The 16443-nt window shown below is 37.0% G+C and overlaps 2 protein-coding genes across 5 annotated transcripts; one reads left to right on the forward strand and one right to left on the reverse strand.

The window, feature by feature from the left end:
• Window positions 1-124: 124 nt before the first annotated feature.
• Window positions 125-10960, reverse strand: LOC135583081 (SH3 domain-containing protein 2-like). Of its 4 annotated transcripts, XM_065185963.1 has the most exons (11): window positions 10480-10960; window positions 10233-10361; window positions 8814-8930; window positions 8616-8685; window positions 8388-8536; window positions 7017-7118; window positions 6742-6942; window positions 3704-3766; window positions 3085-3555; window positions 2559-2633; window positions 125-471 (listed from the first exon to the last, which is right to left on the reverse strand). In XM_065185963.1, the coding sequence occupies exons 3-11, from the start codon at window positions 8841-8843 to the stop codon at window positions 355-357; spliced, it is 1278 nt and encodes a 425-aa protein (XP_065042035.1). In that variant the 5' UTR covers window positions 8844-8930; window positions 10233-10361; window positions 10480-10960; the 3' UTR covers window positions 125-354. The 4 variants fall into 4 exon arrangements, with proteins under 4 accessions (XP_065042035.1, XP_065042034.1, XP_065042036.1 ...); XM_065185962.1 differs by lacking the exon at window positions 10233-10361 and having other exon boundaries at window positions 10480-10959; XM_065185964.1 differs by lacking the exons at window positions 10233-10361; window positions 10480-10960 and adding an exon at window positions 9630-9781.
• Window positions 10961-11765: 805 nt separating this feature from the next.
• LOC103986645 (uncharacterized) lies at window positions 11766-16003 on the forward strand. The gene is made up of 7 exons (XM_009404700.3): window positions 11766-12153; window positions 12406-12563; window positions 12832-13080; window positions 13333-13467; window positions 13725-13907; window positions 15170-15331; window positions 15508-16003. The coding sequence occupies exons 1-7, from the start codon at window positions 11805-11807 to the stop codon at window positions 15916-15918; spliced, it is 1647 nt and encodes a 548-aa protein (XP_009402975.2). The 5' UTR covers window positions 11766-11804; the 3' UTR covers window positions 15919-16003.
• Window positions 16004-16443: the final 440 nt, after the last annotated feature.

A 16443-nucleotide genomic window follows, 5' to 3' on the forward strand; every position in this document is an offset into this window, starting at 1 on the left:
TCTTTTGTTGTTCACTGGCATTCCTCAGACACTGAACACTACATCACCACCATCACAAAAATAATTGGTCTGAAGAAAAGATGATCCTGCAACGAAAAAGCTCAAGCAATTTGCTACATCCATCTCCAACAAAAAAATAAAAAGGCACGAAAAGTTATTACATGTATACATCATGCTGTTGTTTTAAGCACAAACATGTATGCAAACTACACTCGCAAGACATCCTGTTTTTTCACAGAACAATTCCAACCTTTTAGAGAAACTAATAGCAGGCTCAAAAGAACAAGGAGATTTTGTAACCGGACAACATGCATCTTTACAAGAATATTGATTTGCATACAGCGATCATGTCGGCTAGTGGGTCTTTATCACCTTGCTTGCTGGAGCTTTGTCTCGTCGCTCCACATAAGCGGATGGAAACCACCCAGCTTTTTCCTTGCATTCACCTTCAGACCATCCATTAGGTGCTACCTGCGAAGCCTTGCAACAATCAAAACTTCTGTTGAAATGATTAAATCTATACATAGATTTTCAGGTCTGTTGATCGAGTTTTCTAAATGCAACCAATTCCCAAAGTTGAAAAGAAACTGTATTTATTAATACAAGATTTGCAGTGCATGTTTTACAATGAAAAATGAACAAAAAAAAAAACTAATTGCATGCAACTCCTAGACAAGCATAGAAGCCTTGAGAAGGTATCATCAAGTTTTTATCTTCTATGTAATCCTTTACTTACATTTATGTTTGAGGCATACAACTTCCGCAGACTATGTGGGCGTGCCTATAAAATTTAACAAAGGTTTCTGCTAGAGGATCACAAGGGAAAATATTAGAATAACCATTTTCTGATATATTGTGGTTGGATGAAGTTATTATCTTTTATAATATCCAGCCACTTCATATTATCTTTTATATTCTGACCAGAAAAGGTCCATGTGAATAAAATCAGGAATACTATTTCTTCTATATCAAGTTATTTAATCTTATTATCCATCAACTACTCTGGTCAGACCAACTTTAATTCTCTATTGCAAATTCTCTTTGGTAGTCGTTCTTTAAAAACTAGACTCGTAGATCTTTCTTTTGATACCTGGATTGAAAGATTTAGAGTCCAAATGTTTGCTCAGTTATCTATTGAATCCGACCCTATGGATTCTGCAAAACAATGATTTTGTTTTCTGACCTTTGGTTACTAAATCAACTGTAACTTTTTGTTAGAAACTTCGATTCATACGAGACTTGTTTTATCTGAAAAATAGATTGAAATATCTTTCCACAATAGCTTTCTTGAGTATATTGGAGCACAATTGACAGTTTGAATCATTTGTTCAATGTGCCTCTCGAATTCTGTTAGAAATCGAGCTTTGATCGATTTCGCCTATTCTTATTTCATCTATTTGGAAATTGATTTAGCTAAAATCCTTACCTCACTTCAGCTTTACATTACTGCTTTAAATTTCTGTATACTCTTGTCCTACATGTATTTGAATACTTGAATCTGTTATGTAAACTTCATGTTTGTATCGCAATGTTTCGTGTAGGCACATGCATTCCGTTGTTCCGCATGTGTTTCCGATATGTCCCAATTTATTGTTCACAATACCCTTTTGTACTCTGGTGTTTGTGGGATTATTTGGACCTTTGCCAGAAATGGTAAAGGGTATATGCTTAGAGCCCGCGATGCTCTAGATTATGTTTGGTGGTCATTCAGAAATGGATGAACCATATTATGTTTGGAATCCCACTTCACCTTCTATCTGTTTGATATAAAATTCAAAGCCGACCTAGCACTTGGGCAGGATGAGACTTCAATATGGAAACAACTCTTTAATGGATGAAAAAAATGAAAAATCTAGCAGACAGAATATCAGCAAATACCTACAGCACTTCCAAGAGTGATAAGAAAGCTAACGATGAGAAGTTTATGAATAATGTGAAGTAATTAAGGGTAGCAACTTGGCTGCAGCTTCTATTGTCCTCGTAAAAAAGAAGTATTTTCCTGAGCTTGCTATATTATTTTGTTTTCCCACTCATTTGAAACAGAGGGAAAAAGCGTGCTGGCCTGCAGATGCAAGTGCTTTAACAGGTAGGTTTTCCTAACAAGGAATCAATCTCAGGTTTCATGATACATGATTGCAAAGTGATGGTATTATGAGATATGCTATCGTCCCATGGAGTTTGCAGATGCATGTTTTATGAGGGCAACTACATTAACTCTGCAAATGTGCACAACATACTTGGCCCTTCCTTTTCAGTTGTGGAGCACACAGGAACCAGAAAGGTTTTCAAACTGAGTCTTCTTTCAAGGGGAAAAAAAAGGTCCAAGCTACAACCTACAGTAAAAAATATTCGGAAGATGTATTTCACCCCCAAAGCTTTTTCAGATTGCACGAGAATGTATCTAAATACCCAATATAATTCACATAGATTTATGCAGTTCAGCATGATCAAAACATATGATAATAGTAGAGCGATGCAAATAATAGAGTATTGACATACGGAAAGGCCAAATCAAAGTGCATGAGACAGATAAATTTGTCCATCTCTTGAAGATGTACCTGGCGAACTACAACATAATCACCAACTGATAGACTTAGCTCTCCATCAGCTTGCGCATCAAATGAGTGGACAACCTACATAAATTACAGAGAATAAGACGAATGCCAAAATGAAATTCATCAATCAAACTAATATCATTATCCAGAATTTACCCTCACAAACAAATAACACAGATTCATTAGAAATAAATCCACCGTATATAGAATTATGCCATGTCAACTATAAATTTAAAGCATCACAGCATTATTAACAACTTCTTGAAAAAACTGCCAAGTACTAACACAAGATAACTGGATACTTATATTCAGTACAAATGGTCCTTGCCGCATTTCTCTATATGGTCATGCTGCAAAAAGTTGCATTCAACAGAAATTATATTTTGAAGATAAAAAATGCTATAAAGAAAAAGTGCAAGGACATTGCCAAAGGAAAATGAATTATCCTCTACATCATGCAAGGTTTTGCAAGCTATGGACAAATCTATTTAAAAAAAAGGAAAATTCAAATTTTAAGTGGAATTCTTACTTGTGCAACAAAATACATTGGATTCTGACCATTTACTTGGAAATCACCAGATCGACTTGCTTTGGAATCATTGTCATCTTTTTGAGATTGCATCTCAGTTGTTGCAGTCTGTGTCACAGACTCATGATGATATCGACTTGTCTTGACATCTTCATTTCCTGTTTGAGATTGCATGGTCTCAGTTGTTGCAGTCTGTGTCACTGATACATGATGAGATTGACTTCTCTTGGAATCTTCATTTCCTGTTTGACGTTGAACAGTCTCTGTTGTTGCAGCCTGTGTCACAGACTCTTGATGAGATGGACTCGTATTGGAATCTTCATTTCCTGTTTGAGATTGCATAATCTCAGTTGTTGCAGCCTGTGTCACAGACACATGATACGATTGACTTGTCTTGGAATCGTCATTTTGTATGGTCTCAATTGTCGCAGCCTGTCTCACGGACCCATGATTATCCTTCATTTGGACCATCTGCGATAACATGTAAACAGTCATACATGCTGATTAGCATAAAACAACTTTTATGATTATTACTATGTATAAATTGTATTGGGAATCTAGAAATAGAATATGAAATCACGAGATGCTGTCACAAAGTTCCTCTACTCTAGCTGGGTACCTCATCATGGAGTTTATCTAGAATGTTGGCAACACTCTGATAGTAAGCCCTCTCAGCATCAACCTGAACATCATCAGCAATAAGAATGTCAATTTCAGGTAGAATATAAATATAAATATAAATATAAATATAAATATAAATATAAATATAAATAAATAAATAAATAAATATATATATATATATATATGTATATCAATATATGTATATGTATATGTATATATGTATATGTATATGTATATATATGTACCTGTATCACATGCATAAACTTTCATTTTGATAAAATCATATGCATACACGTATATCTACCGGCCATCATGTGTAAACATAAATATAAATACACATGCTGATGAGAACAAGAACTAGAGGTCAGCTGCAGAGAAGAAGCCATATAATTGGCTCTAGACACTCCATTCTACACACATCCAATATGCATATGTGCACTGGCTATACATACATCACATGCACAGATGTATGTACATGTGATTATCATACTAGAGGTAAAACTTGGTGATGATCCTCTAATTACACTTGGTATACAAATAATTTGGTAATGTCGCAAAATATTTACTTCTTTGTAAGGACACAAGGATGAATATGATAGTTGCATTATGTGCTTTAAGTAGAAATTTCTTTGAAAACATATATAAGGATGTAAATCTAAAGGTAAAACTAGACACTCCATTCTACACACGTCCAATATGCGTATGTGCACTGGCTATACCTACATCACATGCACAGATGAATGTACATGTGACTGTCATGCTAGAGGTAAAACTTGGTGATGATCCTCTAATTACACTTGGTACACCAATAATATGGTAATGTTGCAAAATCTTTACCTCTTTTTTAGGACACAAGGATGAATATGATAGTTGCATTATGTGCTTTAAGTAGAAATTTCTTTGAAAACATATATAAGGATGTAAATCTAAAGCTTTGAATACTATGTTAACTCAAAAGTTCTCTTTACTAGGGTGTTTCTATATTATGAGGGTGCGCTATATTTATACATGAGGTTATCAATCATTAAGTTACTTGTAATGATAAAAGTTCCTACCAGCATGCACACTGATGGGAACTGATGAGAACAAAGTACCATTAATGACCTACTGATAAACTTGGTATATCAATAACTTGGTGATGTTCAAAATATTTACCTCTATGTTCAGGCACATGCAGATTTATGACATCTGCATTTTGTGCTTTAAGTGGAATCTTTTTTGCTTAAAATATATGAAAGACATAATTAAAGTTTTGAATTCTATGTTAACTCAAGCTATCTACACTATGGTGTTTATAAGATATGTGGGTCAGATACGTTCAGATAGAAGGTTAACTGCTATGCAGTTAACACTGGTTCAAGATACCAGCAGAAATAAACAAGGCTATACATGATTAAAGCACGATGGCCCATGTTTACTGGGAAGTTCTGCTTCCTTGGTGATGAGAAACCATTTTCAATCAAATTGCGATAAAGACTAAATATGCAAAAACAAGCCATATAGGAACCAAACAGTAACAGGTATTTGGTACTAGGGTTATGTATATGTAGTTATCTGTTATTGTCATAGGCCATCAATGATCTACAAATAGCATTCCCAGGCTAACATAGCTACAAAATGATTCATATGAAAGTTCCGATTCAGAAAATGAAGCCCTCATCAAAACTGTCTTTAAGAGAACCTAACAACTCTAGGCATAAAAGGCTACAGGAAAGGTTCCTATATGGTTCTGTTTCAGATATAATTGCAGCATTCATGTTCTAGTTCTTTAAATACATGGATCAAGATATTGCATCATTTTATATGTTAATCAATGATGATGCTAGTAAAGGATCCCTTAATCTGAGAAAGCTTCACAAGCTTAGATCCAAGGACTGCTTTTATGTTGGCAATGCTGATCCTGGCATTGAGTGTTGTATGCCCCATATTAGGGTAGCACATAGGAGATTAGGGAAAGGAAGCAGGAGGAATATCTAATGTGAAAGTTCCTTGACTAACTCCATATTTTATGGTTGAACCACCTGACTTGACTGATTTTGGTCAAACTGAGTCTAGAAATAGATTACTAAGGAGTTTCAACGCATATCAATCAGCCTGTTTTAGCTTTATTTGAGTCTTTCTGAAAGATATAATCTGACAACCAATATAAAAAGTTTGTGTTGGACAATTCTGAAAGCAACATATATAAATGTTTGTGTTGTTAGTATGAGAATGTTGAAGCGGATATGTAGAGTTATTAGGAAAGATAGGAAAATAAATCTTTTCATTCGTGGACAATTAGGTATAGTTATAAGGATAAAATAAGAGATTAACATTTAAGTTAGAAGGAACATGTACTCAAGAGACCTACAGATTCGAAGGATGTGGTAGTCAGAAAAAATGAAATAATTACTATTAGTGGTTTGAGGAGAGGTAGAAGAAGACCTAAAAAGATTTTAATAAAGAATGTAAATAAAGAACTAAATACTATTAACTTAACTATACATATGACATTTTACAAATTTCAATGGGACTTTATGGCTTTGTTGTATCATCTGACATCCAATTTGATTGATCTTGTGCAAACTGTAACCCCACATCTGATGACCAATGATCAATAGAGATCACACCCGGTTTGTGGCTTCCCACATGGAAGAACAGTAAGTTTTCCAACAATGGCCCCATAATACACTATAGGTTCATAAAATATGTGTGCAACAATTAACTTCATAGAGAGGTTATCTGCTATACAAAAAGCCCAGTATATGTATCTGTTTAGAACCTATGCAATAGGTAAAAATTTTCATTTGAATTCAAAATATAAATTCTTCCACAAGTTTAAATAGATATTCCATCAAAGTGTTCAGTTTTGCCTTCTCTCTCTCTCAGGTGGCCTTCCACAAGTATCAAGAATTTGGACAGGTCCAGTATCTTAAATCTCATATGCAAACATACCATATGGAAATTAAATATATGGAGGAAAATAAAAAATGACGAATAGGAAAAAGCATAAGAGCACAAGTTGAAAAATTATGACCACGAAAGAATGGGCAGTACCATTGCAAGCAGGTGATTAAAAGTATTCTGTTGTTGTTGATCCTCAACAGCCATCATAGCAGCAGTTGCTTCTCTGCCCAATGCTGATAGAGTAGTCCGCAGTTCTTGTAACTTTGATTCTGCATGTTGAAGTTTGGGTGAAACATCTGTGGTTTCAACAACTTCCTTGGACTTCAATTGACGTCTAAGAACTTCTGCTGTCTAATCAGCATATACTCATTCATTAGTTACATTTTTTTCACCTCCATGGACAAATACATAATCATACTATTTACCTGTGCTTCCACATCTTGTCTAATCCGGTCATAACGGTAAGTCAAGAAACGGGCATCTTCTAGAGGGGCTCCTATTATCATTGCTCGTATTGGTTCATAGACCTGTGGAGAAAGAAAAGGAGTCCTTAAGAACCAAATATACAAGTTGATACACAATGATCTAAGGTGATACTTATCCTTCAATCACCCACCCTTTCCCTAAGTTCCATAACATGACTCATTAGTTTAATTCCTTAATAATTGGAGGTAACTTCGAATATATCTCCCTTATTTTTACAAATTAATGCTGAAATTATTCCTTCATTCGTCAGTTATTTTTTTATCCTCAAAATTTTGTTAAATAAATTAGTCATATCCTTATCTCCTAAATTCTTCCAAACCTCAAAAGACACCATCAAGTTTTTTACACACTTATCCAATTTCATTCTCTTTTAACTTCATGTATCTCATTTGTTTTAATTTTATGAAAATATCTTTGATTTTCGAACTTCAAACCATTGTCTATCTCTAAAGCTACTTCAGCACTAGGATGTTAATTTAATAATTTATAACAAATCTCTCCATCTTTCCTTAATTTTCATATTATTGACAAGCACCAGTTGATCTTCGTATAATGTAACCTTGATCTCTACTCTTCCTTTCCCTAACTTTAGCAAAGTAAAAAGTATTCTTTTCCTATACTTAGTATCTACCTTATCATAAAGACTATCATAGGCCTTGTAGTTAACCAATTTGACTAACTTTTGCTGCTTTTTAGCTAGTGTGCTTATTTTAAAATTCCTCTTATTTTTAAAATTTTGTTAGTATTTAAAACATGCCCTTTTGTGGTGATTAACTTATGAAATTCCTTACACAACCACTAACTCACCCCTTGAATCTACACCTCTAACTTGAGAATATCTAAGAATCTTTTTTGTCACACTCATAATCTTTGTTGATCTGATACAACGCAAGAGTACTCATCTATCTTGCACCACATCTGGGCACAAAGGTGAAAGATTGTTGTGAGCAACCTCCTAGCCCCACTCTTAGAACTTCGGGTTGTGAGCAACCTCCTAGATACATTTGAGTGATGACACAGCCTTATAATGAAAATGAATGGGACACATTCACATGAGATTTAACATAGTTTCATGCTGACTATCAATAGCCTGACCTAACCCTCCATTTCTTTTCATTCTAAGCTTGGGACTGATATTGGTGATGTTGATATTGAGACAGTTCTTGAAAGAAAAAAAAAAATATAATGAGACTCCCTTGGTTTTAAGCTACTGTATGATTAAGTCAAAAAGTGAAAACTTGTAGTCAAATCAAAGAACTTCTTACTTCAAGTTCCATAATCATTTAACAAGTAGAGTCAAATGACTAAACCTGATCTCCAAGTATTGTGAGAAGATTAGCCCTTTCTTTCTCCATCATACTGTGAGAAGTACCAAAGTTTAGAGCACCAGACGCTAAAGGAAAGCCAAAATCTTGATACTTGGTTCCATATTTGCAACAATCTTCAGCTAGCTTGTTTACTGTAAATATTAAATATCAAGTTTAGACAATATAAAATTTTCAGTGGCACCTTAATCTGAATATGTAACAATATATTACCTATTTCCATCTGCTTAGAACTAATAGCAATGAATGCCTCGACACCACGTACAATGTCCCGTTGAAGATGCTATATAAAAGGGATATTTTTAAAAATAAAAAACAATTATGAAAATTTCAGCTCAAATAGCATTTCATCTCCTATATCTGGAAAGAAAATAAGAAAACTGGAAGTCCTAGCCAAATTTCTTTCTTTACCTTCGCTGCTTTTGTAGAAGCATATAGCATCTGAAGTTTTTGCTGACATTGAAGTTCAGCTTCATCAACAAGAGAAGAATCATGACTAAAACGAACACTAATTTGCTTAAAGACTGCCTGCATAACATGATAAAACTTCTGTTAGTGTCTCAAAACAAATAATAATAATAATAATAATAATAATAATAATAATATTTAGAAAAGACAATAGTTTAAATTATTAAGAAGTTACAGAACAAGTTTTGCTTTGTGACAAAATCCATAATATATTAATCTTGTGATTTGTGTTGAATCAAGCTCAACGAGAAATTAGCATTTATTAGAAACTAAATATTACAATTAAGCTGGAGAGATTTACTAACAGAGCAGCAAAAGGAATGTGATCATGATTTAACTTGTCACCAGACTATATGAGAGATATTATATTCCATAATTTCATGAGGCATGTATTCATAAAATTTTATCTAAAACTTTTTAGTAGATCTTCCAGTATCACAATTGTTAGTTCCCGAAGCAAAGGATAGTTTTCACATGCCATTTCATAAGTCACATCCCTTTAGAGGAGAGAACAGCAAACCCAAATTCATGTTTCATACTTGGGAGTTTATCGAGATCAATTCATTCCATGGAACAAGAGAATTGTATGGTTTGCTACTTACATTGCAATATCAATACTTTTAAACGACAACAATACTGAAGAACAGTCAAAGCAAGAGGTTCAATCTTCTGAACTGTCTAATTTGAATAGTTATATAAAAATATAGTTAGGTTGTTGAGAATTACGTTTATATTTTCTTCTATGCCTGGCCAGCTCACCTGCTACTGCAGACTCTTAGATCCTTAAATCAAGAAGGTTCCCCACCTTCTTCTCTTCAAGTATCTCAAAACCCCGTTCTTCCCACCCCTGACTGCCATTCTCGTTTTTCTCCTAAAGCTTTTGTCATTAAATGTGTCTGTATATATTGATAAGCAATGGGACTAGAAACTCATAATCTGAAACCTGACGAGATATCAAAAAATTTAAAAATAACTGCAACAATGTCATGCCATTTGATGAGATGCGACACCTCAATCTATTAACATACAGTATCAAATTTTAGCCATGTCTAACAGCATCCCTGCATGCATCATCGAATTAGAATACTACATATATAATCAATTTTCCATGACTTGGGGCAGCCACATTTTCAGAGTTTGGAGATCTTATTTTGCTGAAATTGAGCAGCATTATAGATTGACCTCAAATAAGCAGGCAATGATGAGCTTTTGACTGCTAAACAATTCTGATAAAGCTAAAAAATTCACAAAAGGGCCTCTTTCATGTCGTATCAGACTCCAATATCATCAACCTAAGGTCTCAAAAATTTGCGGATAAGGTGCAAAACCTAAAAGATCCATAATACGAATCCAGAAGCTTACTTCCCAGTATATAGATAGTCGATATGCCACTGCCTAAACCCACAAATCTCACAGTAGACAGCAAAATCGCCAACATGAAAAGCGTGAATGCTCTCAAAATCCTCAGGTATTCGTCATTTTAGACCCAATCTGGAAGTGAGTAATCAAAATTAGACATCTCGTACTCGACCCAATCTCCAAACCAGCAAGAAGGACAAGAATAGCCAAGAAAGAGAAAGATGGAAGAAACGAGAACGGCAAGACGCACCTGTTGTTGCTTGGCCACTTGCTCCCTCAACTTACTAGCCTGCTTCCGAATCGCTTCCATGGTGCCTCTCCTTCCTTTCTCCACCTCCCCTGCTGCAGAAGGGTTTCAGATCATGATCCCCATCCCCATCGCGAACCCGATGCAGTAAAAGCCAATAAGAAATCGATCTGGTAGAGGATATTTTCTTTTTGTTGGTCCAGAATCAGATGGTATTTGGGAACGCCGAGTAGTTGCGACGAGCCACCACAGTCAGCAGCAGAGCTGCAGAGGACGGAAAGATTTGGTGTTATAAATATGCATCATCTTTATTACACTACTCTCGCATCACACTCGGTGAGTGTCTTGCTACAGCAAGGGAAAAGGAGAGAGAGAGAGAGAGAGGGACGGAGACGATGAGAAAGAGGAGCTGTTGGCGAGCTATCCATTCTGCTCGAATTATAAAGGACAAAACTTGCAGAAGCCACAGCAACTGCTACACTCGACCGAGGGAGCAGGGGAGACGACCGAGCGGCCTCCCATCACCTGTTTCCGCCCACAACATACAACACAATGATACGCATATTCACGCTGGGGCCCGCCTCTCCTGCCCTCTCACCGATGGCCATGTCATTTTCCCGCGGAGTTGCCTGTGTGAGCAGAACCAGAGGCCGCGCAGATTCCACGACAGAGTGGCCGCCCCGAGCGCGTAGCTTTCACGCCATGGCCGTTACACGCGCGGAGTTTATTACGCACGAAACAACAGTTACAGAGTGGCGTCGGGTGGTGGGGTGCGTGGTGGGTTTAGCGAGTACAAATTTATCCGTAGAAGGTAACAAAGCGTCAACACGTCGAGAAAGACTCGACGCCGCGGCCACATACCCCGGTTTGATCCTGTCACGGGCGAGTGGGGTCCTTCTATCCGCTCACCGGTGATAGTAGCGTGGGAACCAACTTTATAATGTTACGCGGAAGCGATGATGCGAGCGGGTAAGGTAACCAGAGTAGCAGCAGACCCGAGTCGTGATTGGGTCAGCTGACCTGGGATCGGGTGCGGTACCTTAACCAGCAATGATATTAATGGAGTTGTCGGCGGGGCTGTAGGCCCCAAAATGACAGATCAAATTGATTGGGTCCACACAATTCACGCTGGCCCGCGCATCCCACAGGTTCTGTTGGTGTGGAGCAAGTCACCGCAACGTGTCCATTAAATTGGGCCGGTTTAGTTTTATGGGCCCTTTGAAATGGGCCGGTTTAGTTACCCACCACTAGATCCACATTTCCACTAATAGTCTCCCAAACCCTTCGTCCCCAAAGGTCGCAAACGGAACTCCCTCTCTCTCACTCTGATGTATTCAGTGGCTCTCGTTCAGTCCTTGCTCGTTCCTCATCCCCACCTCCGCGTTCAAAACCGTAGAGCGACATCTCCCTCCCTGTGGCTTCGAAGGCTGGACGTTACTGCGAAGCCGAGGCGCGGATTTCGGCCATCCGCCGCCCTCCGTCGTCCAGCGTCGGATGGATCACCGGCGACCACGAATTCGTTCTTACCGCTATTATCTCTTACCGAAACCTTCAGAAGGCATTTAGGCCTGCTGGTTCACCTTGCCGCTGCTGCTGCCTTCCTCATCGGCTTTAGCGCCCGCGCCTCTACCCCCGCTTCTGCCGCAGTTGATCCCCCTACCGTCGTCAGTTCGTCAGGTGTGCCAACCTTTCTTTTCTTCCATCAGGAAGTGATTGTACTTGCATAAAGATCCCACCTTGTTGCCTTATCTGGTTTTATTTGAGGTTGATTGGAGTGAATATATGCATGTATCTTTGGGCTATTCATAGCCATTCTAGAGCGTATAACTTTGTTTTTTTAATTCAGGCTTGGAATTGTTTTGGGGTTTCTTTGAACCGCAAAATGATCCCTCTTACTGACGAAGTGATCTTAAAATTGTGATTTTTAAGTGAATGAAACGGAGAGCTCCGATGCGATCATAGAACAATCAGCGGAGAATGAGGAGTTGAAAGCGGCATTGGAGGCTTGGAAGTCGAAGACATATGCTTTGACTGTGCCGCTAAGAATTGTTGCCCTTCGTGGATCCCTTCCACCTTCATGGATTAAGGTTTGGTGCCTCAGTATGTTTCCTGGAAAGAAAAAGTGGGGGTGCTAGTATTTTATTCATAACATGCTCTCCACTGGTTTTATGTTCATGATCCTGCAAATTAAACCAAGCTTGGGTTTTTCTAATCATTCAATTATGTTTCTTTAGTTGCAAGTTTGCATGAAGCAATCTTTTTTAAATACAAGTATATCTGGAAATGGTGGTGATTTTATCATTCTAGTGCTTGTAGCAATTTGTAATATTAACCTTAAGTCTTCATGGCAAACAGGATTTCATTCAAGTGCAAGGAAGGAGATTACATATGAACCTTGAATATCGTGGAGGTCTTGAATCCATCTTCTCTGATTTGTCATCAGCTTCTGATAAAGGTCATCTGCAGCCAAAATCAGCCATGGCAGCTGATATTATTTCCCTTGGTGACTCCTGGCTGAATTTTGCAATTATCAGGGGTCTAATTGAACCTGTTAAACATATAGAAGAACAAGAATGGTTTAAAAATTTAAGCAACAAATGGAAGGTGAGAACCTGTTCCATGAATTGGATTCATTTTTCCCATTGATTATTAAGCCTTAGAGCTTTCTATTATGGTTCTCTGGGTTTGATATATCACTAAGTTGTCATACTATCACAGTAGTATGCTTGCCAGCTATCTATGAGGATGCCATATAATTGTTATGGATGTGGAACTATTGTTAAATGCTGAGATGTCTTGTATTCCTGAATCCTTTTGTAGCAGAGTTTGCACGGTAGTTTATTGAAAATCTCTCAGGTTCATTTATGCAGGAATGATAAAGGAGAATTGGATCCAAATGGTTATATATGGGGAGCCCCATATCGTTGGGGACCTATGGTAATAGCATACAAGAAGGAGAAATTTAGAAGGCACAATTTAAGACCGATTGAGGTAATTTCAATTTTTGAAGAAAATGTGAGCATCATTTCTTTATTCCTTTTCATACAAAAATGGAAGATTTGTTTTTCCTTTGATGTAGCTGGCCCCATATAGCTGAAAATTTATGGCTTTGTTCGTGATGTTGGTTTTTCCTCTGATATGTTCTTTATACCTACATATGAAGTAATTATTATCTGAATAACATAGACAACAGTTTATATCGGGTTATCTTTATCCTGTTTTCTAGGATATTTGAATTATTATTGCAGGACTGGAGTGATTTATGGAGAACTGAGCTCGCTGGGAAGGTTGCAATGGTTGATTCTTCTAGGGAGGTCATTGGTGCAGTGTTGAAATATATGGGATCATCATACAACACCAAGGATGTTGAAACCCAAGTTGTTGGTGGGAGGAAAGCAGTGCTACATAATCTAAGAGTGCTTCAAAGGCAGGTATGCTGTAAAGATTGTGAATTCAGGCTGTTGATGTTTCTTCAAGAGATTGCTGAGACACATTAAATTATGCATAACTGCCTTGTTATTCAAGTCATTGCTCCCAAATATCTTTTCCCGATTGTTATTTCTGTTATAATACCAATATGAATAGTCAAGAACAGGTTTAATATTTACTCAAGTAATTGGGAAGAAAGAATAATGAGTTTGGGTGGGCATGACATAGAGTAGGCATCTACCATACATTTCAAATGCTGGTAAAAGCTCCATTAATACAATCACCAGCATTTATTCTAACATTTTGAGGCGAGCTATGCCAATGTCATTAGTTGCATCTCACTTTTAGAACTGCTGGTATAAGGCCAAATGCGAGTAAAAATAAAATACTGGCATTTGCAAATGCCAGCTAAGGAACTATTACCGGCATATCTGAAAGCATACTGCATATCTCATCGAGCAAACATAAAGCATAGCCCACTAAGAAGAGGCCACTTAGAATCACTTACAAACATTTTCATCTGATGAGACCATGTACACATGATCATTAAAAGCAAGCCTTTTCTGGTCAATACTTATCAAGCACTCTCATTCCACAATATTCCACAGATAATTATATCTGTGCAACAACCTCAAAACTGAAAGACAGCCACTTCAGAAATCAGCGTAGTCATGTGAACAAGCTAAATGAAGCCCATTTCCTCCTGAAGCTTTAAATGAGCTAGTCAGTGATAACTCAAATTCAGCATCATACAACAAAATATTGTTAAAAATAGACACATAAATACATGTGATCACCATCTCCATTGCCATTCGATACATCATTACTGACTCCAGCCAAACAGTTATTGTAAGAGCTCCTGCCTCATTATCTACCTATGTGACAACTAGATCTACCACTTAATTGTCCTTGATATGCTGGTTTGGCCATGAGGATCACCAGTATATAATGTAACCTTATGTTTTTTCTTGCTCTCTTTCTTGACTTATGAAAAAAATAAAAAAATCAATTAGCTTTACTGAAGCAAAATGATAAGGAAGTCATCAACAACAGTTTAAATCATAATAACTACTCTGTAATATTTAGTATACTATAGAAGTGAAAGTCCACCATTTAGAAAGACTTCTGTAATTATAAATTACAAGTTATATTTAAGCTTTTGAGTTAGTCTTGGTAGCAACTCCTATTTGGTCATGTTAGTTTCCAAATAATGCTTGCCATTGCTTTAAATCTGAAACTATAATATGCACTTTTCCTTATGTAGGTTCGGCTATTTGACAGTGTTCACTACCTAAAGGCATTTAGTTCAGGAGATGTATGGGTTGCTGTAGGATGGAGTAGTGATGTTATTCCTGTTGCCAAGCGCATGTCCAATGTTGCAGTGATCGTTCCCAAATCAGGGAGTAGTCTATGGGCGGATCTATGGGTATGATCTAAATTACACTAAGATATTTTTATGATGAAATATATTTCATAATTTATGTTCCATTGGTCAAAACTTGTGTCTGCAGAATGTCAGCTGCATTTACCCAAAAGCTTTCCATTTTCACAAGTATATAAAATCCACTGATGAGATGCTAAATTGAGTATTTAATCTTTCAGGTGATACCTTATGCTACCAGATTCAAAACCGATAAAATTGGTGGCAGAGTCAGAAGCCCGTCTCCGCTAATCTATCAGTGGTTGGAGTTCTGCTTGCAAATCGCGAGCGCATTGCCTTTCCAGCAGGAAGTTATCCCAGGAGCTTCTCCCATTGCCTTTGACCAGTATTCAGGAGGACCTATGGAATCCACAAAAGGGAAGCCTAAATTAGACACAAATCTAGTTGATGGAGTGCCAACACCTGAAATATTAGCTAAATGTGAGTTTTTAGAGCCATTATCGGGGAAGGCATTAGAAGATCATGAATGGTTGATATCGAGTATGGACAAATCAGGTAGTGGTTGGATCAGGAACATCTTGTACTCAAGCTCAGCATTGTTCAATTCCAGAGGGGGTAATAAAAAGTCATAAAATTGTTTCTAATTATCTTAGTTGCTTAACGTTTGCTCAAAGTTATGAGCCTAGAATATGAGAATAGTCACCATCCTTGCAAGCATTGGAATTGGCCTTCATTTGTCTGGTCCTCCAAGGCAAGCAGTCTATAATTCTCGCTTTCTCTCTCTACTATTCGGCTTGAACCTGCCAAATCTTCATCTGATGTTCCATGTTATCATCAATTTTCACATTTTATACCCTAAAAAACAGTAAGGTTGCCTTTATGTTTTCGGATTTTGATCAATTTTCATGTTTCATGTTATATACAAGGATAAGATTACTCCTATGGAGAAATCATTTTCACATTTCGTGTTATATACAACCAATCCTCTATATATTTGATTGATCTTTCTCAGATTCTGTATTGGTGGAAGCACAAGCAAATGAGGTATATCTTTTTGTGAATTATGTACGATAAAATACATTCGAGAACTTCCAATCATATATAGATAGCTTGACACAAGTCAAGCTAAAAAGAACTACAGAACAAGTACCGAGCTT

Source organism: Musa acuminata, chromosome BXJ1-6 (assembly GCF_036884655.1).
Source record: "Musa acuminata AAA Group cultivar baxijiao chromosome BXJ1-6, Cavendish_Baxijiao_AAA, whole genome shotgun sequence".
NCBI lineage: Eukaryota > Viridiplantae > Streptophyta > Magnoliopsida > Zingiberales > Musaceae > Musa > Musa acuminata.